Raw genomic sequence first — 25,530 nt, 5'->3', positions numbered from 1 at the left:
CCAACAATGCCGAAAAACCTATCTGTCAGCCCACGTCGTCGGGGCTGTCATTCCGGTGGGAACGGAGGGAGACAGAGTGTGCAGGGGTTTTAGTGGAGCACCCGCTGTATTCATGCAGCTTATTAACGAAGTGTTACAAGATCATTTATATAACGGCGTTCTTGTATACCTGGATGTCATTCTGATATACACCAAGACACTAGGAGAGCATGTCACATTGGTACGCCAGGTTTTACATTTGCGGTATGATGGGCATGGCAACATTTGCTGGAAGGGGCTTACCATTCGAGGTCTGGACCAACCGCAACAATCTGGAAGCCCGCACAACACTATTTAAAAATTCCAATCTGGTTATCAACATTTGAAGCATTTTCATACTCAATAACATTTAGAAGGGAACAAATTGTTAGATATAGTGAATTATTGAATGAAAAGGATGAACTTAAATTGAAGCAATAATTGGAGGAACAAGGTTTAAAGATGAATTGGTTTTCTTATATGCAAATACATTCTAGATATGACAAAGATTGTAAGACAGAAGGTTTTTATAATAATTTGATTAACTTAGATAAACTTTTAACAGGTTCTAATGACTATGTAATTAAAAAATTGTATGGTTATTTATTAGAGGTAAAATTGGAAGAAGAACAAGTTAAAGAAAATGATTGCATGGGGGGAAAATGTTGGTTATGGAATTGATTTAGAGAAATGGCAAAAACTGTGGTTGCAAAATTACAAAATGACAATGTCAACAGCATATAAGGAAAATTTGTATAAGATGTTTTACAGGTGGCATCTACCCCCGATGAAAATAGCCAGATTTGTTTAAGAACAAATCTGAAAAGTGTTGGAAATGTCATCAGACACCGGGCTCATATTACCATATGTGGTGGACATGCGTGGAAGCTAAAAGATACTGGACTAAAATCCACACATGGTTGGAAAAAATGATAAAAAAACACATAGACTTTAAACCAGAGATTTTTTTATTAGGGATCATGCCAGAAACATACAATAGAGAATTGAGATATTTGATTGTGAATGTATTAACAGCGGCTAGAATTGTGTTTGCTAAAAACTGGAAAAATGAGAAAATACCAACGCATTATGAAGTTATTAAGAAAATCATGGAATGTGCTGAAATGACTAAACTGACATTTGAAATTAGAGAACAAGAAGATAAACAATACTATAAGATATGGGATTTATTTTATCAATGGCTAGATAATAAAACATGGAAATGAAATATGAAACATGAAATGAATGTTATAATATAATATTTGAAAATAATTTTTATGAAATGATAAAGCCATAATTAAATAAATGATAAATGAGGATACTTATCTGTTTGATAATATGAGAAATTAGATAATTAGTAAATTTTGAATATGGGGATGGGGCACAAAAGACTTGTAACTGACCGACACACTGTTTGCAATTGTAATGGATGATGGATTTATGTTTTACTGTATGTTTTGTTTAAAAATAAAAATTAAAATTAAAAAAAAAAGAATCTGGAAGCCCTCCAAACCCCCCGTCAACTCTCGCCCAAGCAGGTCAGGTGGGCCATGTATTTCTGGCAATTCAATTTCAGCCTGAAATACATCCCTGAAGGAAAGAATTTCCTGACTGTGACCATATGACGTCACTGAACTGGTTCTCTTTGTTCAGGAGCTGGGTCCTCCCGCCCACCCCCCCTGCATTATTCTTACCTTTTATTTGGCCCCGCCCCCAATCTATTCGCTGCCTTCCGAGTCCCAGCTGATCAGCTAGAAGGAAAAAAACTGTTTAAACTCTTGCTGTGGGGCTTCAAAGGGCCGCCCTACAGCTGATCAGTGTTAAAAGGCAGTGTGGTGGTAGACCAGAGTGCTCGAAAACCAAATGGGTAGACCAGTGCCTCCAAAAACAAATGAGTAGACCGGAATGCTCCTAGAACAAATGGGTAGACCGGTACAGCTTTGCAAGCAGTTAAAAGCCTGGTAGACCAGTGCCTTTACTAAATCCTAAAGAATTGTCACATGACCATCAAACCACGCCCACAAAATAAGCCACACCCACAGAACCGGTAGTAAAAAATTTTAGAACCCACCCCTGCTCCAAACAACCTGTATTTTTCACTAAGAAAACAAAATAGTATGCAAAAACCTAGGTAAATGAAGGTACCACAATATTCCATCTTCCTGAATCCATTAGAACTACAGTGGAGTGCTGTGTGAGAAAGTATATATGTTCCAGTGGTGAAATTCAAATTTTTTTTACTACCAGTTCTGTGGGCATGGCTTGGTGGGCGTGGTATGACTTGGTGGGCGCAGCAGGGGAAGGATACTGCAAAATCTCCATTCCCACCCCACTCTGGGGCCAGCCAGTTTGCCAGTTCTCTGAACTACTCAAAATTTCCGCTACCGGTTCTCCAGAACCTGTCAGAACCTGCTGGATTTCACCCCTGATATGTGCACATTTGGAGGAATGTTTGTGATACTGATCCCTGTCTTTAATACCATAAACTTTATGACGTAAAACATCCTTCCCCCAGCTTGGTCCACAATATCCTCCTGGCAAGATCATGATGTCTGGGCATTATGGGAATTGAAACCCAACATATCTTAACTTCACCACTCTGAGAAAAAAAAAAGTTCACACCCGTTGACTTCATATTTCTTGGCAACAAAAAGGAGTGGGGTGCCAAGGATGTTTCTACTTCTCAGTCGAGCCATGTTGGTCTCCCATCTAATTATTGCCTGAGCCTGCTTCACATTCTGAAATTAGATGAGATTGACTGGCATCTCTAGATGAGTTGGCCAACATTTTCTAAGACTTGACTATGGCTGGTTTCTGCCCTCTTGCCTTTTTGACTGCCCTTCTCAAATACTATTCATTATATCTTCGTCTTTTGGATGTACAGAAATCAGTTTCTATTGCAATACATTTTATTGTCTAAACTTAAGGTCTGTGGATATTCAATTGCCTCTCCACCTCCAGCACTTATTATTCAGCCCAAAGCACATTTCCTTCCAGCACTCATCTTTTAGGACCATTTTTCAGCATCATCATTCTCCTCCTCCTCCTCTTCATCTTCATTTTCCTTGGGTTTCTTGACTGGCTCCTCAACTTTATAGTGACTAATTTGAAAATGAAGAAAAAACAGTAAGGTTAATAATAAGGTAATTTTCCTGAACTTTTCTCTCTTTTCTTTTATTTTTCCCAGTTCCTTAGGATGCTGAAAAGAACTAACTGTCCAGAAGGCTTGAAAATACTGACTCCTAACTCACAATTACAGAGATCCATTGCCCTATATATTCAGTTTTGGGCACATCAACACAAATTGTCAACAAGAACACAAACAATGCTTCTACTGGTATGTAAGCCGCTCTCTCTCTCTCTCTCTCTTTTAAAAATAAAAAGAATATGTTTGTTGTAATAGCATATAACAGTCACCTGTAGTCCACGTAGCCTGTTCTGTTGGGGTCCAATTTGCGTACCAGGTCTACAACTTGCAGCCGTTTCAGGGGGATCTTTGATTGCTTGAGACACAAGAATATAATTATTGCATAGATCTTGGTTATCATTACAATGGGCAGCAGCCCTTGGATGACCTTGAGTGGTCCACAAATTGACGCAGGATCAGATCTGGTTATGATGGGAACCATCGTGAAAAACTACAATTATAGGCTAGACTGGGAAGTTGAAAATACAACCTGGAAAAAAAGACAGTAATCAACTAATTCTGTTTCACTGCTAAAATTATGTAGTCATTAGGAGCAGAGTTCCATTTGAGAAGTCTCAAAATGTGGAAACACCTAGCCAATTTTGGTTGACTTAAATAAAATAAAGTGAAGGTTGAAGTAAATTTGGCCAGATCTGAATAGTACTCAGACGGAGATTGAAGTACTACTCAAGAGGGGTAAGTTAGACTTGGAAATTTTAAAACTTTCCAGAAGAAAGCGAAGGCAACAAACATACCTAATACTCCTTTCTCCTCCTATTTTCCCCACAATAACAACATCTTAGACTGATAGCAGTTTGGGATGGAAGTATTTTCTTGCAATAATGATTTTCCCCCAGACTACCTACAACAGAAGGCAGAAAGCCCAACTCTACTCATATTAGATCCTGCATTTCCTTATCAATATCCATAATTGAATTGGAATTCCATTTTAGCTCCCAATCTCAGTTTTAGCCACTAGCCAGTAATATGTTAGCTGTTAGCACATTCCTCTTTGAGCTGTAGCTCTATTTCTATCAGACTTTTTAAAAGTTCTCATTAATCCACCATGTTTGTAATGAAATTGTTGGAACAGATTCATCTTTACAGATTTCACTTCTTTCCTCATTGCATTTTTTTCTTTCCCGTGTAAGCCACAAAGGCTCCCTTAGCAAGCTGGGCAGCCATAGAAATTGAATGAATGAATGCTTTTCTGTGTCATCAGCATAAGGGAGAAAAGTCTGTATCGATGCTACATATTGTGAAGACAGTTTGTAAAATCTTAAATGTACCATACATGTAGAAAGGTAAGGTTCACCTGACCATGTGAAGTTGAAAATGTTTGTTTATTGAAGGTATTTTGCTTTGAGACATTTTGACAAAATATCAATATTTACTGAGTTTCACATTTATTTTGGCACACTGTAGTGAGTGAGGAAGGTGTTCTTGACAGAGATATGCAAGTTTTGTTGTCAAGGCAACAAGAAGTAAAATATTTGTTGAGCCCAGGATGTCCTGACAACTTCTGGACTTGCAAGAGTTTGTTATAATAGCTAAAGTCAATGAAAGTAGTTTTAGCCTTCCGGTGGAGTTGATTTCCTGGTCTGGTCTACCTAATGCAGCCAACACTAACTTTTTCTTTGAGACATATTTGGTCAACAGGGGCTACTCAATTAATGTACTACTGAGAATCTTGGCATTCATATTCCCATCAAAGATGGGCAACACAAGGCAACTAAGTCCTATATTTCCTTGAGCCCTTTTGGGGTCCCTCAAAATCTTTAAAATTCATGCCACCAACATCTCACCAGAGTTAAATAAAAATGATGTAATTTTCCTCTTTCTCTCTGGGAAAAAACGCAGCTATGATAGAACTAAGGTAAGAGGCTTTTCTTAATTATTTTCCTTTTTTAAAATCTTTTTTTTAAAAAAAACTTCCTCACTCCTCTAATGGAGAAAAGGACCAACCATTCCAGCCAGTGGTGAAATCCAAATAATTTTTTACTACTGGTTCTGTGGATGTGGCTTGGTGGGCCTGGCAGGGGAAGGCTACTGCAAAATCTCCATTCCCACCCCACTCCAGGGGAAGGATACTGCAAAATCCCCATTCCCTCCCGACTCCTGGGGGAAGAATATTGCAAAATCTCCATTTCCACCCCACTCTGGGGCCAGCCAGAGATGGTATTTTCCAGTTCTCCGAACTATTCAAAATTTCCGCTACAGGTTCTCCAGAACCTGTCAGAACCTGCTGGATTTCACCCCTGATTCCAGCCCTCTCCATAGTCATGCTATCTGTGGCTTCTGGCTCTGGGCCAACAAAAAATTTGGAGATAGTGAAGGGTGTTCAGATTCCAACCACAAAACAATAAAATTGCCTTTTCTGATCATCAGTATAATTTTATGTCTACTTGTTTATTTATTTAACTTGTATCCTGCCTTTATTATTATTCATACAAATAGCTCAGTGTGCCAAACATATCCAACACTTTCCTTCTCTCATTTTCAACAACAGCCCTGTGAGGTGGGTTGGGCTGAGAGAGAGTGACTGGCCCAAAGTCACTTACCAGGCTTTCATGGATAAGGCAGGACTTGAACTCACAGTCTCCCACTTTCTAACCTGATGCCTTAACCACTAGACCAAGCTGGCTTGCTGCTTCATGCTTTTTTATCTGTCTTGGTTTTCAGATGCAGATGAGTTGGGAGTTGTAGTGGTAAAAAGCTGGAACACTCTAATGAATTTAAAATTCCCAGGGATCTTTTGGGGTAACCATAAAAGTTAAAAGAATTTTACATTTCGAAACATTACCAGCATCATGGCTTTCCGAAACTCTGCCACGGGAATTTTCATGTCACCATATTTATCCATACTCCTAAAAAAGTCCCAAGGTTTTAGCCTGTTGGCATCTAAATAGATCTGGGGATAAAAGAAAAAAAAGAAGAAGTGAATGAGACCGCAAGTTCAGTATTTTAAACCACTTCCCTCAGGGTGGCATCAAATGTCTTTGGGTAAATCTGCCACAACATCTGTTTCTGCGGTTTCTAACATAAAGATTAAGTTTTCTGTTGCTGAAACTCAACCTGCATCCCCTGGATAGGGCTCTTTGATGAGGCTGTTGTGATTTTTTCTGCTTTCTAACTATTAATGCTTAAGCAGTCATTTAACCTTGTCCACTTTTCATTTCAGAAAATATAACATTACTTTTGCCAAAACTATAATTTCCTCTTTACAACTGAATCACTTCCCTTAAGCCAAGGGTCGACAATCTTAAACACTCAAAGAGCCATTTGGACCCGTTTCCCACAGAAAAGAAAACACCGGGAGCCACAAAACCCTTTCCATGCCTGACTATTTCCTGAGCGGCCACAAAACTAGCCTATGTAGTTGAATTAAACATTCTGTTTTCTTCTGAAACTTTTCTTTTCTTGGATTTATCGATGGTTGGCCTACCGGGGTCAAAAGGCTCAATAAATTGTGTGCCGGCGGGTGTCGCACTTTGGCGGTTGTGGGTGTGATTGCTCTTCAGGCTTTGTGATGGTCAAAGTTAAAAACCTGAGAGTCACATTGCGTTACCTGAAATCTGGCTTGTACATATTTGGATTGGACCTTGGCTAACTATTGCTTTGTGGATTACTTTTTTGCTACTGGACCGGACTGAGGATAAACTCTCTCTTGCCTATTGTGAGTGAAAACTGACTTGGCAGGCATTTCGCAGTTTACTGCCAAAACTCTTATCTGCAAGGGATTCTAGTCTGATTGCATAATAAAACCTTGGCAGACGTGCCTGATTGTGTGTTTGCCTGTGTAGGGAAGGGGGGGACAGAACAACGTGTAGCTTTAAAATTAGTTCAGCAGGCAATTGGGGAGCACATCAGAGGGCAAATAATGAAAGCAGTGTCACAACTTCATGACACAAGTTTTGCTTCTTTCACTTGTACATTGTAACATTCCACATCTTTGTGGAAAGGGCAGAGCCTGCATCGTAACAGCAATGCTGCTTTTAAATAAATAAAAGATTCAGATTTTGCAGATATTTCTGGGGGCACATCCTGGTTATTGCTCCATCGGGGCTGTTTCCAGCAGTTCCGTTTAATATAATATGTTTTGAATTTAATACAATACGGTTTAGTTTGCTGACTTGGGTAATATAATTATGATGGGCTTAATGCTGTAATGTCTATGGGCGAGGCTGGCAACCAGCCAACAAGGCTATCTAGTCTCTATAGAGAGGCTATCAAAGCAGTAGGAAGAGGTTTCTCCGATCTGTAAAAAACATATTGGAATGGATTGCAAAAATTTAGAATAGGGTAGACCCTTTCATTTCAGCTATTGATCCATATGTCACAAAGGAATTAGGCCCAGACAAAAGCATTTGGCCTTCACTAATTTGGAGGGAACTGAGGTACTTACGAAAAAGTGTTCAGAAAGTTTGAGATAAAGCTTAATATTCTCAGAAACCTGGCAAATTCTAATATAATTCTGAGGGCGTATCTGTTTCTATGAGAGTATCTATGTGTAGATACATGTGTATGGAAGTTAGTGTGTTATAATGGTTAAGGTTCTTAAGGTAGTTAGGAGTGAGGAAATTCAAGTTCATGTCTTCCCTTAAGCATGGAAGACAGCTGAGTGACTTTGGGTCAGTCACTCTCTATCAACCTGGGAAATTGCAAAACAGCTGTCTACCAACCCACACTGAACCCTCATGAATGATTACAGTCCATAACCTTCAAGGAAGAGCCCTTATCCTGCAGTAGTTGCTTCAGGTTGTACTCAAGTACAAAATATCCACTGATTAATAAAGAGTGAACGGATTTTTAAAACTATGTATTTATTTTTAACACTTGATTCCAAACTCTGGAGCAATTTGATTCAGTGGTACATGACAAACTACTTCTAAAACTAAAGTCCTATGGCATTTCTGGACTCCTACATAAATGGATAGCTACCTTCCTGTCAAACAGACAACAAGTGGTCAAAATAGGAAGTGCTCTATCAAATCCTGTACCTCTTAACAGTGGTGTTCCCCAAGGCAGCGTTTTAGGTCCAACACTCTTCATACTTTACATAAATGACCTTTGTGATCATATTAAAACCAATTGTGTTTTCTTCGCTGATGATGTAAAACTATTCAACACCACCGACAATGCAACTACCCTTCAAAAAGACCTTGACTATGTGTCAGATTGGTCTAACAAGTGGCAACTTCAAATCTCAACCAACAAATGCTCTGTCTTGCACATTGGCAAAAAAAATCAGAACACAAAATACAAATTAGATAGACATGACCTTGTAGTCCTCTGTCAAGGACCTTGGAGTACTCATTTCTAAAGATCTAAGTGCCAGAGCCCACTGTAACAACATTGCCAAAAAGGCATTAAGAGTTGTTAACCTAATCTTGCGTAACTTCTTTTCTGGTAATATTGTACTACTAACTAGATCATACAAAACCTTTGCTAGACCAATTCTCAAATACAGCTCATCTGTCTAGACCCCGCACTACATAGCAGACATTAATACAATTGAGAGAGTCCAGAGATATTTCACAAGAAGAGTCCTCCATTCCTCTACCCGCAATAAAATACCTTATGCCACCAGACTTAAAATTTTGGGCTTAGACAATTTAGAACTACACCGACTTCAGCCTGACCTAAGTGTAGTACATAAAATTATCTGCCACAATGTCCTACCTGTCAATGACTACTTCAGCTTCAACCACAACAATACATGAGCAAACAATAGATACAAACTCTAGGTAAACCGCTCCAAACTGGATTGCAGAAAATATGACTTCAGTAACAGAGTGGTCAATGCCTGAAATGCACGACCTGACTCTGTGATTTCTTCCCCAAACCCCCAAAACATTAACCTTAACCTTAGACTGTCTACTGTTGACCTCATCCCATTCCTAAGAGGTCTGTAAGAGGCATTCATAAGCGCACCAGCATGCCTTCCATCCCTGTCCTAATGTCCCTTTTTACTTGAATCCTTTTCATGTATTCAAATTACATTTATACTTTTTTTATCTGTAATCTTATATATGCTTGATAAAAAATAAATAAATAAATAAATAATAATTTACTACTGTGCCTTTCATTAATGCACAGCATTAGTAATGAATGATAAAGCATTAACCCAGACACATTGCAGGTGGAAAGGGGAATTGGCCATAGCATCTTCTAAGCTTTGCATTATTGGAAGACATGAGAGCTCAACAAAGACCTAATATTCTGAGTAGAAGCCTAAAACGTATCTCAGGTAAGGGACTAACCATTACACTTACCTGAATCAGCTTCATAGCATCTGCCTGATGCTCAATCTTCTTCACAATGTGACCTCCAATTCCTCCATAGACAATATCTAATTCAGGCCGTATTTCACAGACATGATCTAACAGCCTGATGAAGCCTTCATTTACAAGCACATTCTAAAATAGAGCCAAGAGCAGGATAACAGGGTTTTGGGGTTAGAAATAAAGGATCCCCTCCCATACTTTTAGGTCCATTTACTGAATTAGTTCCCATAAGGAATTAGCCCCTGAAACCATTTAAGTGAGTCATTCTAGGTACAGTTGGATGGCTGTGTCACTGTGCTGTCCTCCAGTTTTTGAGTCAGAAGAAAAGTATTCTGGCAACACACAAACACACACACACACACACACACACACACACACACACACACACACACACACACACACACAAATTCCACCCAGGAATGAGGCCACGAGAACCAGCAGCACAGATAGTAGAACTTAGATTGCTTTAGATGCTTCAGTGCAGAGTAGAACTTTCTTTTCTTCAGAGAATACTAATTCTGTTTTCTAAATAACAATATAAACACATCTAATGCTCTTTCAAAAAAGCATTCTATATATGCACTCATGGAGCCTGGGTAAGATCTGACAGGTGTTTCAGAAAGAGGCAGTAGAAGCCAGGGGTCTGGTTGATCCTGCAGTCAAACCCAAAATGGCACCAATGGTCACAGGAGAAGGAGCATGTCCACAACAGAGGCCAATACAGATAGTAGAGATTCTATTTCTAACCACATTGTCAGTCAATTATCTATGAATCATCCTCAATCAAGCAGATGGCATAAACTCTGTCAGAATAGGGCACATCCTTCTTTAAAAGCAGAAGTCAATTTAGAGCTTAAAGATGAGCTTAGGGTAATAGCAGAAGAATCAAGCTTATAAAAACAGTTACCAGAAGGTGTTCTTGGTACTGACAGGGAAACTTTAAGATGAGCCTTCTGACAGAGCTCTAATTATTCTCTGCTTTTCAAACTATGCACCCAAAACTCAGAGTTTTGTAATTTGCACAAATCTACATATACACCATCACTTTTCATAATTGATTCAGCCTCTTTTTCCTGTTTTGCACAAAGTATTCTGCTTTGCCAATCACAGGTAGCTTTGCTGGGTCTTTCATACAAATGTGCTTGCCAGCATATTCTCTGGAACAAAATGGCATGCATTTCTAAACAAATATGCCTGAGATCATTACTCTCAGAAGCAATGTTTTATGTCTCTCTTTTTGAAGTTCACTTGGCATGTACTATATGCGGTGAACTGCTCTTTTACTATACAATCCATTTCAAGATGCACTTCAGATTTCTTCATTTAACTCAAAAAGCTCAAAAGCCATCCAGCTAATATTCCTCTGGTTATTCATACATGGGCTGTATTGGAAAAGGAGCTAAAAGTGTTCATGAAAGGCTTTAAGAAGATTTCAATATTATTAAACGTTAGGGCTCTGTTAGTGTGAAGGTACGATTTGATTAGCATGGATGATGCCTTTCAACTATGTTCTTAATAATTGGGGGGGAGGAGAGGGGGAGACACAAAACTTTTTGACAAGGTACCCCTAAAAATCTAACAAGACAGAGGAATCTAATGAGATGCTAATGCTGTGAAGTATCCTATCTAATATTTAACTTGCACAGAGTATACAATATACTGTAAATATCTTATGCTGCAAGATATAATTCTGTAAATCTTTATTCCTCTTAGCAAAGTCCAGGATGTGTGGCAACCTTTCATTTTACCAACAATTGGTTTTGTGCACATAACAATATATATTTCTTAACTTTCTCTCTCTGAATTCATTCTTACTGAGATGTTGATTTCTTCCATTCTGGATTTTGGATTCTTCCTGATTGACATGAGAAGAGCGATAGCGCCTTCTACTGTGAGGAGATTCTGGGACATCTGTGAGGAAAATAAACTATAATTTGGATCCTGAAATAATACACAATAAATTATTTTGATCCTGGAGCTTAAAAAAAAAGCCTGCCCCTAGATCTGGAGACTTGATTCTGTTCTAATTTTAATATAGATTTGTTGCATGGTTTTATACAATGCATGAATTCATGAGCAACATTCTTGACCTGTAAAATGGAAATAACAGTGATCAGTAGCTTTTAAAGAAGTACAATGCATGTCTCAGACATTGCCATGGATTGATGATCCAATTAGAGAAACAGATTTTTAGCAAGGATGTCTGGGAGGCTAGAGAAAAAGGGATAGGGTACAGCTGCCTGGAAGAACTGTTGATTTTGTTCAGCACAGTCAAATAATATCATTGTTCATTGTTTGTAACGCTGAACAGATTTCTACGATGCTGCATCAAAAAGTAGCCATAGTTTCCTCTGCACTCATTTCCTTTTTGATAACTTTTTATTGGCAGTAACCACTTTTTGATAACAATTTTGACTTAGGACAAGATATTGAAGCAGTTTAATTTTTTTTAAATTAAATGTGCTAAATATATTACTATCTTACCATATGGCAGCTGCTGGCCAAATTTAGCTGGGCTAGGAAGCTGACACAGGGTGGTAGTGTAAGCACTATAACAGGCATACACGTTATGCCATAGTCTATGCCAGGGGTGTCAAACCAGGGGTGAAATCCAGTAGGTTCTAACAGGTTCTGGAGAACCGGTAGCGGAAATTTTCAGTAGTTTGGAGAACCCACAAATACCACCTCTGGCTGGCCCCAGAGTGCGGTGGGAATGGATATTTTGCAATATCCTTCCCCTGCCATGCCCACCAAGCCACGCCCACAGAACCGGTAGGGAAAAATTTTGGATTTCACCCGTGTCAAACCCGATCACAACACAGGCCGTATTGTGATACATTGGGATCTTTTTGCTTTTGCAGAGCCAGGATGGGCGTGGCCCGCAATGGCCATATCTGGCCCATGGGCTGCCACTTTGACAGGCCTGGCCTATGCTTACTTATAGGGGGAAAACCCCATCCTCCAGACTAAAGGAAAATGTTGATGGTGGTAGATGGATGCAACTGTGTTTATTACATTTCCACTGCTTATATTGCTGACATAAATCTCAAACAAGGAACAGACAAATACTACAAACAGTCCTCATTTAGTGACAACTGGGATCAGCAACTTGGTTACTAAGTGATACAGCTGTTAATTGGGAAATCATTGGACTGCTACTGTGCTTACAATTTTACTTTGGCTTTTCTCTCCCCCTGCCACTCCCCAGTAAGCACTTTTGGAATGCTTACCCTGACACTGGATAATAAGCAAGAAAGGTATTAATATTTGTATTTACATTCATAGGATAAGAAGGGATTACAAGAGAGTAAAAAGGCACACAATGGGGAATACAAATCAAAAGAAAGGCATGCATTCCTTTTTGATGTGTATTCTCCATTGTATACTTGCTTACTGTCTTGTTAGCCCTTTCTCTCTAATCTCTCTGCTCTGCAGGGGGAAAAATTGGTTAGGCACAGGAGAGGTTGCTTAAAGAGATCACTTGTTGGAGTGAAGGGAAAAAAAGAGTAAACAACAGATCAGCATCAGACAATGCGAACTAGTTCACTGTAATGGCAAATATGTGACAGAAAGAGACACTGCAATGATTGCAAATGCCCACCATGGTCACAAAGTTATTTTGTCAGCAGCAGCATATCTTTGAATGGTTGCTGCACAAGGCAGTCAATAAACAAGAGCTACCTATAGTTAGGTCTTTCTTTGTTTGCGTGATCAGTTGCAAACTAATCTCAAATAAAAGCTGTAAGAATGACCACTTTCAGCCTCTAAATTTATAAGCAACATGGTATGGGAATGCCTTGGTCATTCAAACATCTTCTTCTGACAGATCTTTCTTGCAGCTCTACATTTCTTATCCTCTTTGCTACTTCAACTGATTTGAAGTTAATCTCTGCAGCGTTGAAGTCTAGAAACAGGAAAACATAAGAACAAAACTTGGGAACTTTTCTCAAATTCTACAGTGAACGGCATAACTTTATCAGTGCTGTAGACAGTTCACCCAGGGCCATAAAACTGGCAGCCCAAAAGGACATCTGACTGGTAGACCAGCTCAGAATATGGCATCCCACCTTTAGGATTCTAAGGCCCCCATTCATTTCTAATCCTTTGCTTAGCTTTATTGCCCCTTCATTGCTGACATGGTTGTTGCTGATATCCAATTCAGCAAGCATAGTGTTGACTTTGAGAGCTTCTCCAAGGGCAAAGGCTCCTTCATTCCCAAAGCCATTCCAGGAAAGGTTCAGTATCTTCAATGTTCCATTAGCCTTCAGGAAAAAAAAGAGACAATAGAACCAACTTTTATTTATGTAAATCTTTAAAAAAAAACATTTTAATTTTCAGCGCTGAAATCAGAAATGAAATCAATTTGAAGAGAACTCTGATCATGTTTTACATCAACACATATACAATGTGAAGGCCTTACTTTCCCAACATTTTTTCTTCCATGCAGAGACCAACTAGATTACTTTGAGAATCACAGTTGGACTAAGATGTGTAGAATCTGCTGCTAGGGTTCCAGCTGATGTTGAAAAACTGCCTAATAACTGCAGTTGATTCAAGGCTGATTCTGCCTCTTAAATTTTCCACAATGCTACTACGTTTTTGAGACAGTTTTTAATTCACAGCTAATGAAAATGTAAATTTAAAAATAGTGGCTTATAAAGCCAGTGATACAACATGGAAACCTGGAACTCTGAAGGCTCTGAAAGTTTGGAGAATTTTAGGAAGATGACACTGGCCACGTGGAAGTGCACTGTGAAAGAGCCAAAGGCACTATCCAGATAGGAGCTTCGTTTGGATTCCTTACCTTCCCATTATTTATTTTTTACATCAAGGAATTCTTTGAAATCAGATGGGGCAGAGGGTCTGGCAGGTCACAGAGTTGGTACATTGATGTCATTGGCACCATGCCGAAGACCCCAGCATTTCCACCAGCTAGCAAAAACCAGCTGTGTTGTCTGATCTACACAATCTGAAAGTATACTGAGGTATGGAAATTAAATTTAGAGTAGACATAATCATGTAGAGTGCTGCTTTATATTTAAAAAAATGACAATTCAGAGTGAATAACTGTTTCACTGCTATCTTCCAAAGCATCTCCTGCTTTGAAATATTTTGAAATATTTAAGATTCTTTATGGATAAGGGTCTCTGCTTGCTGCTATCTTGCCATAGGCTTTTATCCTTGTTGCTTGGGTATCATACTCAACCTTGCCTTGCTCAAGGCCTTCAACTCAAGACATCTAAAGCAGATCGTCCAGCAGATTCTCACCTTGAGACCAGTACTCAGGGCCGTAGCACCCTTCAGCCGCAGATGATTCCAGCTCAGATTCAAAATCTCCAGTGATTCGTTGTTGGCTGAATAAAAGATGCACAAACACTTATATATGCCATATGGGCACTTTTGCAAGATTTATTTATTAAATGTATATGCTGCCCACATCACTATCCAAAGCAACTGTGGGTTTTGGATTGTTTCTGGATGTCTACGGCTTGTGAAGTATGAATACTACTCTGGAGTCCTTGATTGACTCAGTAATATTACTATTTGGCACATCTCCTCCCTTAAGTTGGGAAACAAAACTTACCCAGGACCTGTCCAAATAGCTCTCCAGCTTTCTCAGAAAACTCATTGTAACTGAGGTCCAGCTCTATCACTCTGTAATTAGCCTGTAGAAAGATTGGTGCAGAGACCTATAGACTCAGTTGTTGTCTTCTATTAAGCACTTGCCTTAAAACAAGGGTCACCTAATGTTTGTCTGTGACATATGACATGACACTCTACTTTTTCAAAGTGTCAATAATAATGTTTCCAAGGTAGTGTTGTATATGCATCCATCTACCGTAAAGTATATACATGGAAGACCATGTTGACCTAATACCATCTCAGATAGGCTATTTTTGTATTTCCTCTGCATCTCTACTGGTGGAGGCCAGCGTGTAACTAGTTATCCAATCCTGAGATAGCATTTTAGTGTCTTCAAAATAAAACCATTCTGGTTTATTCTTTAGGAGACCTGATTGATAGGAAACTACAGTATGCTGAGAACTACACTCTAGGTTGTAGACTATGGTTCAAACAGGCAGTCAATTTCAGTGCATACGCCTCTTTATTTCTGATTCTGATTATGGTTTCCCTCAGAGAAGGTAAAGAGAAGTTCAAAGTTATTAAAGAATGATTAAAGATTAATGATTAATCAGTGGAACAACTTGCCTCCAGAAGTTGTAAATGCTCCAACACTGGAAGTTTTTAAGAAGAGATTGGATAACCGTTTATCTGAAATGGTATAGGGTTTCCTGCCTAAACCGGGGGTTGGACTAGAAGACCTCCAAGGTCCCTTCCAACTCTGTTATTCTATTTATTATTCTAAGAAAGTTTATTAAAGAGGCATGCATTCTTCTCTGGATATCTCAAATAGAGACTTGAAGAAAGTACAGTCCTTCTACCCGAGAGGCCAAGTCTGATCACAATTTGAGAGAAAAAGATCTATTTATATGTTTCTTATTTTACAGTATTTATAAGCCTCTTCAGTCCCAAGACTCTGCGTGTCATGTTGAAATGAAAATAAATATTAACCAAGATTATAACAATAAAAAAGTAAATCTGGACAATATCCAAAATACAAAGAAATCACATAAAACCCCAGATTGTAATTTACAGTCATTCAGCTAGGACCAAAACCTTGATGAAATAAAAAGATTTAAATCTATTTCCAGCACTCAGCAGGATGGAGGCTGTGTGTATGTCTGGAGGAGCAGTAATCCATAAAATGATGACAGTTACCAAGCAGGCTTGCCATCTTACCCATGCCCTAGGAATCTCACCAAGGGAGGGAACTTCCCTGGACTGGAAGTGAATTGGGCAGACAGATTCAGTTGCCTGGTATATTCAAATGCTGCACTGTTTAGAGCTTTAAAGTTAATAACCAGCATTTTAAATTGTGCAGAGAAGTCTGCAATAATCAGTGCAGATGATTTTGTTCTCGTTAATGGTTACTATGAGCTCTTTATTGCCAGAAGTTATTCACTGCAATGCTATTTCTTCAGAATTAGTCCTTCCTGTACTGAATGAGCAATTGAGGGTGTTGTATGCAGAAGTTATTGCACTTGTGAACAAGAGGTATTTTCCAAATATGGCTTTGTGCCATGATTGGGGATGACTGGAGTTGTAATTCATCATATCTAAAGCTTGAGAAGCTTGCTTTCAAAGTTCCAGCTAGTTTGGGGGATTTTAATTGTTTTCCTATTTTTGCATTTAAATGCTTCCTTCTTTATTCCAGATGCCCAGTTGTCCCCATTAGCAAGATACTCACAATTAAGGATTCAGAAAAATAAGGCGCTGCCTCATCTCTAAAATCATTTCCTAAAGACAAAGAAAAAGTTGCTAAAAAGTTAGAGGGCTGTTTTACGTAAGACAATTGCTTAGTCAGTTTCTGCCATTTGCAAAGGCTACTTGTACAGTTCATACACAGTACACAGATCTCATCTAATATGCTTATATGATGCATGTAAAACTGAATTTCATTTCTTTTTTAAAAATGGAAATGGTCTTTATCTTGGAAAAGTAGAGCATTTGACTTAATAATTCAAGAACTGGATATTATTTAAAATTAGGAAGCAATCCGTTCCAACAGGGCTTCAAGCTGTTAGCCTGTAAAAATGAGAACTATCAAAGTAGTTAGTAGGAATACAGTACATCAACAAAACTTTGAAAAAGCTATATTACTTATAGAGATAAAAAGCTTAGTGAGAGACAACAATAACAAGAAAACAGGTTATCAATATTGGAGTTTTGAGATACTATAAAATTTCAGGTAAGACTTTTTTCAACATCTTGATAACATGAAGTGACTCGTATTTGGATATGTATGTCCAGGGTGGGGATTGTGATCCTACACTACAGTTGGAGTTCAACCTGTATACTCAGAGAGGTGGTATGCAGCAACATATGAAGCAACATATGAAGAATTACAGGTTTCTCACCTGTGATTTACAGGCCCCAAAGGTACAGGTATAGGGTAAATCATTATTCTGTAGAATGTCCCATTCTTGCCAGCCAAAAACCTTGGATTTTTCAAAAGATCTTTCTAAGAGCAAATGCCATATTCTGTAAAGCTGATACCTGAATATTGTTCTGTTGCATCATTCTGCCTTTCTTGAAGAAACCTACCTGCCAGTCTAATGGACCGGATGTTAGAAATATTGTGGTAAAACATTCTGCAGATAGCTTCAGCTCCATCTTTGTTGAGGTGATTATGGGAAATATTCTGAAAAGAAGAAGAAAAACTTATAGAGAAGAGTTGAAAGATGAAATCGATGCACTTCGCACTGTTTGAGCAACTAGATATTTGTGAATTCCTAGAGAATGACACAGTCCACGTTATCCAGACCGGCATGTCAGTCAGAATTTAACTAGCAAGATTTTACTCTTCTCCAAATGTTTTCATTTTCAAATGTCTCTGTTTATGTTTACACACAGTTTGATGTACCTGCATTTAGCCAAATGCCATGTCATTGCTGTCAAAAACTTTGAGTCAAGGCTACCAAAAGACAAGAGATTTTTAAAAAAGAGGAATCAGCCACAAAAATGCACTTTCTCAAGTTTTCCCCATCAACATGAGAACAAAAGGGTTGGAGAGACATCTGGATGTTCACGTGTCGATGAACACTTTAAGAAGAATAAACCTTTCTGAAACCTGATTGCCCAGGTTTCAACTAAATGGCTTCAAATTCAGTTGATCAAATTTCCATGTAGACTTAATAGTTAAGTTGATTGTACCCAAAGTAGTCTAGGCAGAGGTGGGTTTCAGCAGGTTCTGACCAGTTCTGGAGAACCTGTAGCGGAAATTTTGACTAGTTTGGAGAACCGGCAAATATCACCTCTGACTGGCCACACCCCCATCTATTCTCTGCCTCCCGAGTCTCAGCTGATCTGCTGGTTCTTCTTTTGTTGCCCTGCACAGAAGAATGGAGCTGGAAAGTAGGTTAGTGGGATGGGGAGGGAATTGAGATTTTATAATATTCTTCCCCTGCCACGCCCACCAAGTCATGCTACCACCACCAAGCCACCCCCACAGAACCGGTAGTAAAAATGTTTGAGTCCCACCACTGAGTCTAGGCCAGGCAATTATATTTACATTTACTTAGTACTATTTAAATCTTTTGTGTAATGATGTCATACACAAATGGCATAACTGCTGCAAGTGATGTAACTTGCAATTTAATAAATAATCAGGGATAACAAAACTTTCCCAATTAGTCCATTATACTGATGTTTCTTTGTGCATCCACAAACACATAGACACAATTAATTTTTGTAAATAATATATTCATTAGTAGATAAATATTCATATCTAGCAATGAATACTTTTTCAGTTAGTAGATTATTGGAATCTTTAATATATTTTAGAATGAAATACAGTTTTTCAGGATTCCATTAGTTCCTACTGTCCCATTAAACATTCAAGTTGAATAGCAATTTTTGCATTTTCATGAGGACAATACTCGGGCTTTGGGAACTGCATGGGACGCTAGGATGTTCACCTTTGATAAAGATATAGTAGGGTCAAATAAGTAAAGACTGTGAAACTCATAGTACATCCAGAAAATCATGAAATAGCCTAGCATATTAGCCAAGCATAATTCTACAGAGCAGTACAAGAGAGTTTCCTTTGTTGTCCTATGAGGGAAACACAGAATACCATCTCTTGAATGTAGCAGTTCTCTCGCAACATCTGTACTAAGTAGGTAGTTCCTTCAGCCAGAATCCAGTTATCCTCTAGCTCCAGGTGAGTGATGGTTGTATTGGACTACAGAATGAAAAATTCAAAAAGGAAAAAAATGCAGACATTTAGTAACATTAATTTACATGATTAATAATGTAAATTATGGGCAAAACAAAAAGTGCCCATAACAATTCAAGCTGCTATATTCTGTAATCATAAACAACTTCTGGGCAGTCTCATCACATTCAATATATTCACAGTGAGAGGCTTTAGCTAATAATGTTGTATATCTAAACCATTAAAACATTTCTTTAACTCAGACTTTTTTTCATTATCTATGTACCAGACAGTAAGGCTAGTATGTCAATTGTTTGCATCTCTTGCAGATCATCATCTCTATACCACCAGTTCAGTGGTAGGATTCAAATTTTTTTACTACCAGTTCTGTGGGCGTGACTTGGTGGGCGTGACTTGGTGGGCGTGGTAGGGGAAGGAATACTGTAAAATCTCCATTCCCTCCCCACTCCAGGGGAAGGTTACTGCAAAATCTCCATTTCTTCCCGATCAGCTGGGACTCAGGAGGCAGAGAAGAGATGGGGGTGGAGCCAGTCAGAGGTGGTATTTACTGGTTCTCTGAACTATTCAAAATTTCTGCTACCGGTTCTCCAGAACTGGTCAGAACCTGTGAATACTACCTCTGCACCAGGGTTCTAAATTTTTTTACTACCGGTTCTGTGGGCATGGCTTATTTTGTGGGTGTGGTTTGAGGATCATGTGACAATTCTTTAGGATTTAGCAGAGGTACTGGTCTACCAGGCTTTTAACTGCTTGCAGAGCTATACCGGTCTACCCATTTGTTTTTGGAGACACCGGTCTACCCATTTGTTTTTCGAGCGCACTGATCTACCACCACACTGCCTTTTAACATTGATCAGTTGTAGGGCGGCCCTTTGAAGTCCACAGCAAGAGTTTAAACAGTTTTTTTCCTTCTAGCCGATCAGCTGGGACTCAAGAGGCAGCAAATAGATTGGGGGTGGGGCCAAATAAAAGGTAAGAATAACGCAGGGGGGCAGGAGGGGCGGGAGGGCCCAGCTCCCGAACAAAGAGAACCGGTTCGGTGACATCATATCGTCACCGCTACTGGTTCGGCTGAACCGGGCCGAACCGGGAAGAACCCACCACTGCTCTGCACCAGTTGGTGTTTTAATGGCTTCACGTAAAGAGATCTGATATTCTTGTTGGTCAATGTTAAACTCTTACAGTTACAGTTAAAATGCTTGAAAGGTGGAAGGAAGGAAGAAGGTTCATGGAAATTGCCAGTTTTACTATGTATTTAAATTACTCTATCAGTATTATAGGGTGATCCTTTAATCTTTCTTCCCCAAACTGGGAAAAGTGTGTTGAAATGCAATAGCATCAGGTAAAAGTACTTACAACCAGAGCGATAGCAATGGCTTTGGTTCCCTTTGGTCCAAGACCATGATGGTTAAGATTCATAACAGGCTCTTCCATGTTCCGGACGAAGTATGAGACAGGAATCACTCCCACCAGCTTGCATGCCTCTCTATACAGGTCTGCACCCTTTACAGTTGTAAATGAGCGCTCAGCATCTGTGAAGGATACAGCATATAGATGATAATGCATACTTTTGTTCAATACAGAGAAAACAAATTAAGTCCTGTCAAAGGCTTCACAGAACAATTATCAAAGAGAAGTGAATTGGTGACCCTTGATATATCTGTGCATGCAAGTACATTAAAAACTCATCCTTCCTCCTCTTATTTCCCCACATCAACAATCCTGTGAGGGGAGGTGAGCTGGCCCATGATTACCCAGCTGGCTTTCATGGCTAAGATAGGACTGGAACTCATTGTCTTCTGCTTTCTAATCTAGTGCCTTAATTACTAGGCCAAACTGGCTCTCTAATTATGTGTAATGAAGTGCTATTAGAGCTGCATTGTTTCAAATCAATTTCAGTTGTTGTTTTTTAAATTTGATTTATATGCCGCCCTTCTCCGGAGACTCAGGGCGGCTTACAATGCGTTAAGCAATAGCCTTCATACTTTTGTATATTTACAAAGTCAGCTTATTGCCCCCACAAACTGGGTCCTCATTTTACCTACCTTTGAAAGGATGGAAGGCTGAGTCAACCTTGAGCCTGGTGAGATTCGAACTTACAGTAATTGCAGACAGCTGGTGTTAATCACAATGCTTTTAGTCTGCTGAGGCACCAGGCCCAGATTTATGAATTCCTTTTGATTAAAGGTAAAGGTTCCCCTCGCACATATGTGCTAGTCGTTCCCAGCTCTAGGGGGCGGTGCTTATCTCCATTTCAAAGCCAAAGAAGTCAGCACTGTCTGAAGACGTCTCCGTGGTCATGTGTCTGGCATGACTAAATGCCAAAGGTGCATGGAATGCTGTTACTTTCCCACCAAAGGTGGTCCCTATTTTTCTACTTGCATTTTTTACACGCTTTCGAACTGCTAGGTTGGCAGAAGCTGGGACAAGTAACAGGAGCTTACCCCGTTACAGGGCACTATGGATTTGAACCACTGAGCTGCCGACCTTTTGATTGACAAGCTCAGCATCTTAGCCACTGAGCCACCGCATCCCTCTTCATTTTGATTAGGTTGATCCTATCTAATGATGTTGACAAGACTACTTTACGACCTATCTATATCTACTTTTGGGCTGGAGAACTACAATACAAACAATCTCTTTAAGTAAGCAACAGAAGCCTTATGTTAAGGAGAGCACTTTGGAGAACTTTCACAAGATGGGAGGTAGGGAATGTTCATATGAAAGACAGAAGAGAATTATTCACCTTCAATCGAAAGGTCTGTGTCGGAACTGTCTTCCCTCTTCTCTTCTGTTGCCTCAGAGGCATTAGCAGCTGACGATGTCTCCACATATGTGCTGTTTTCTGATATCACACTACCTGCAATCAGATTAATTACTTTCTGTATAAACAGAAGCTTCCTGAGATATTGAATACACAACATTTCTGTCCAGAAAATCCACAATGTTCATCAGTGAATCTATTAATGAACTTCAGGGACCCTTCAACAACTGTTCGATTTTCCTTTTCCTTTTGAGTTTCTTTGCCCAGTTGTACATAACAATCATGAAAAATCTGTTACATCGGGTGTTGTTGTCTATAGTCAGAGTCAGAAGAGATAACCACCGATAGTCATTTGAGGTTGTCCCCCCACAACACCTGCCATGCTAGTTCAAAAGGATACCATTCCTAGTTTCAAAGGACACCATGTTTAGAATAGAAAAACTTCTGTTTTCCCAGTTATTTGCTTCTACCGGTATTATGCAAGTTATATTCCCCACCGTTTATTGATCTTTATTGGCCTAAAATTATGCCATTCCCTTTTCTAGTGTTCCTTTCCTGCCATTAACTGGAAGACCATAATAGTAAGCTCCTATAACACTTGGAAAACAACTAGCATGCTGGGTTCTCCTTCAATGAAGTGAAATGAATACCAGTGTGCACAAAGACTGGAAACAAGATTTTAGATGCCATTAGATACAATATCACCTCTCTCACTCCCAATTCATAATTTATTGTACAACTAAGTAGAAGCAGAAAGCTTCTTTTAAGAAAGTCAAAACCATACAAGGGCCTCAAGTAATAATGTTATTAAATCTGATATTTGTGTTCTGATTTTTCAGTTATTTTTGTGGGATGGGTATGCAGGAAATTTGTCTCTTCTTTCCACTCACTGGATTTACTGATTTGCACCCTTGGGGCCTCTCTATATGTTACTTAATATTCAAAATTGACATGAGATCCACAGCTCTAGATATATGTGAAAAAAAGAAAGCTGGCCATAGCCATTGACAGAACTCTCTTTTTTTAAAAAAAATTTGATTGATATGCCGCCCTTCTCCGGAGACTCAGGGCGGCTTACAATGTGTTAAGCAATAGCCTTCATACTTTTGTATATTTATACAAAGTCAGCTTATTTCCCTAGATGAGTTGTCAATGTTGAACAGGATGTCAGGGTTCCAAGAACACCCCCAACCAATGAAGACTCCAAAGCCAGCAGTTCCTCAAAGTTCCAAAAAAACTCCTCCCGGTTTCCCACAGACTAAGTGTGGCAGCCCTGAAAATCCAAAAAGAAAGATGGCGTCCAGGGCTGACATAGGAAACCATCTAACACCTCTTGTCTTTGCCTGTCATGGCATGATAATTTGTGAATAACAAGCATTATTAGTACTATTCAAACCATGGTCAAGATTTCCAATTGATACATAAAACTCCAACTCTTTCTTGATATCTAATGCTTATCCAGATTTTTGTAGTCAAGATCTGAAAGGCTTTAGATCAGGGGTGTCAAACTCACGTCATCATGGCGGCATCACTTGACGTATCAAGACTTTTGTCCCCTTCGCTAAACCGGGCGTGGGCGTGGCCAGAGTGTGATGCATCTGGCCCACGGGCCGGGAGTTTGACAGCCCTGCTTTAGATCTTAGATAAACTTTGAAGAAGAGGCAATATTTGTTATATAGGCTATTTCTTAAAGCCCCTGGATTCAGGACACACAAACCTTTTGTTAATTCAGGAAGAAGCTACTGTTTTGTAGTCACAAACTACATTTTTCTTATAGGAGAGAAAATTGGCAGGGAAGGAAAGGATTAAGTAAATACTGTAAGAAGGTTCACAGGAAGTTTACCATATATATTTTGCTTATCAGTTAGTTTTTAAAACAAATACTAATTATTGTGTAGCTGAATTCCAGCAGTGCAACCTGTAAGGAGCTTACACGCAGTGAGTAAGCCTCTGATATCCCATTCCTGCAACAGGTATCATTCCATTTATAATAAGTATTGTTATATTCTTTGGGGCCTGGGGATAGGCTTTTTATTATTAGCTGCTCAATCAAGATGCATTCACTTTTTTTTTTTACTATAGTAAATGTAAACTAAATAATCTAATTAGTTTTCTCTTTCTTGCTGAAAATAAATGCACTGGCAGTTTTCTTCATTTCTGCAGAACTGGCTACTGGCCCATTTTACACTCATACAAAGACATCAGTGTCCATCTCCCCCTTTTGGTTCTCACGTATGTACAGCCATCAACATTGCACAATTACAACATTTGCTAAAAGTTGAATGGCATTCTTTGGGGCATGTTTATTTGTTTTTTAAAAAACTGAATACCACATTTACTACAATCTCACCTTCCTCCTCCTCTTCCTCCAAAAACAGTAAAAAGTCCATGTTGCTGGGAAATCAGATAATCTGTTAATTCTTCTTTACTGTATTTTTGTGATAAATTTCCTTTCTTTCAGTCCCTTCTAAAGCAGAGCTTTACAGGACCCATCCAACAACTATTACGAATCACAGAAATGTTCATGTCTTAAAATGTCAGCTGGCAAGGGAGAATCCCAAATTATATTATTTCTTATTGTAATGACCACATTTCCATATCACTATGATTGCCTGTATGTTATGCATGTTTATTGCCTCAAGTTTAGGTCACTTTAATTTCAAGTCTTCCATGACCTCACCTAGACATTGTGACCTAGGATATATGGTATCTCTATAGTCACATAGCTGAGGCTTGAGTCAAGTCTTCTTTGGTGAGCTGGATCAAAATGGATCAGAATGCAGGTCAGAGATCTTGTTTCAGAAAGCGGTGCTGTTGGTAATTTAAGGGGCAGTGATGGGAAGCCACTCTAGATTGTGTACATTCATTTTTTCTAACATTCATGAAAAACTCCTGTTTTGTAGTTGTTGCACAACCTGGCTAGGCTATTCTTTCAATAAGCATGGCAAAATTACTAGCGGCATTAGGTTCAGACCTTTAACATCAAAATATGGGTCTGATGTAAGCTGAATCACTGGCAACAACTGATGCACAGATATTCATGCCCTATTTTCTTTGGTTATTTTCTACCCACAATAAATTCCCTGAACTGCCCCCCCCCATTTGATTTTTTTTTTAACAAGTAACCAAGATTGAGGAAATTGTATTTGTATTTTTGTTTTATTTACACGAGGCTTCAAATATTTCAGTAGGCCTGAGGCTACTATATTTAGGTAACAGCAAACAAGTTTTTATACTAGCCAGAGGTCGGATGAATCAGTTTGGTGCAGTGGTTCAGGCACCAGGCTAGAAAGCAGATCATGAGTTCTAGTCCTGAAGCACAAAGCCAGCTGAGTGACCTTGGGTCAGTCACTCTCTGACAGCCCTAGGATGGAGGCAACAGTAAACCACTTCTGAAAATCTTTCCTAGAAAACTGCAGGGATTTTCAGGCAGTGGCCAGTAGTAAAAAAATTACTCAAAAGCACTAAAAAAGAG

General features: G+C 39.1%; 1 protein-coding gene across 1 annotated transcript; it reads right to left on the bottom strand.

The window, feature by feature from the left end:
- Positions 1-3,025: 3,025 nt before the first annotated feature.
- LRRC74A (leucine rich repeat containing 74A) lies at positions 3,026-24,445 on the bottom strand. The gene is made up of 14 exons (XM_070931424.1): positions 24,406-24,445; positions 22,038-22,151; positions 20,648-20,823; positions 19,190-19,297; positions 17,659-17,755; positions 16,802-16,851; positions 15,077-15,158; positions 14,761-14,846; positions 13,560-13,754; positions 11,308-11,403; positions 9,481-9,624; positions 6,009-6,116; positions 3,436-3,521; positions 3,026-3,119 (listed from the first exon to the last, which is right to left on the bottom strand). The coding sequence occupies exons 1-14, from the start codon at positions 24,443-24,445 to the stop codon at positions 3,026-3,028; spliced, it is 1,476 nt and encodes a 491-aa protein (XP_070787525.1).
- Positions 24,446-25,530: the final 1,085 nt, after the last annotated feature.

The sequence above is a fragment of the Pituophis catenifer genome, unplaced genomic scaffold (genome assembly GCF_029215685.1).
Source record: "Pituophis catenifer annectens isolate HBS135680 unplaced genomic scaffold, rPitCat1.0.hap2 SCAF_1, whole genome shotgun sequence".
NCBI classification, from domain to species: Eukaryota; Metazoa; Chordata; class Lepidosauria; order Squamata; family Colubridae; genus Pituophis; species Pituophis catenifer.
The sequence above is the reverse complement of the archived record's forward strand: the minus strand, read 5'-3'. Positions and strand labels throughout refer to the sequence as shown.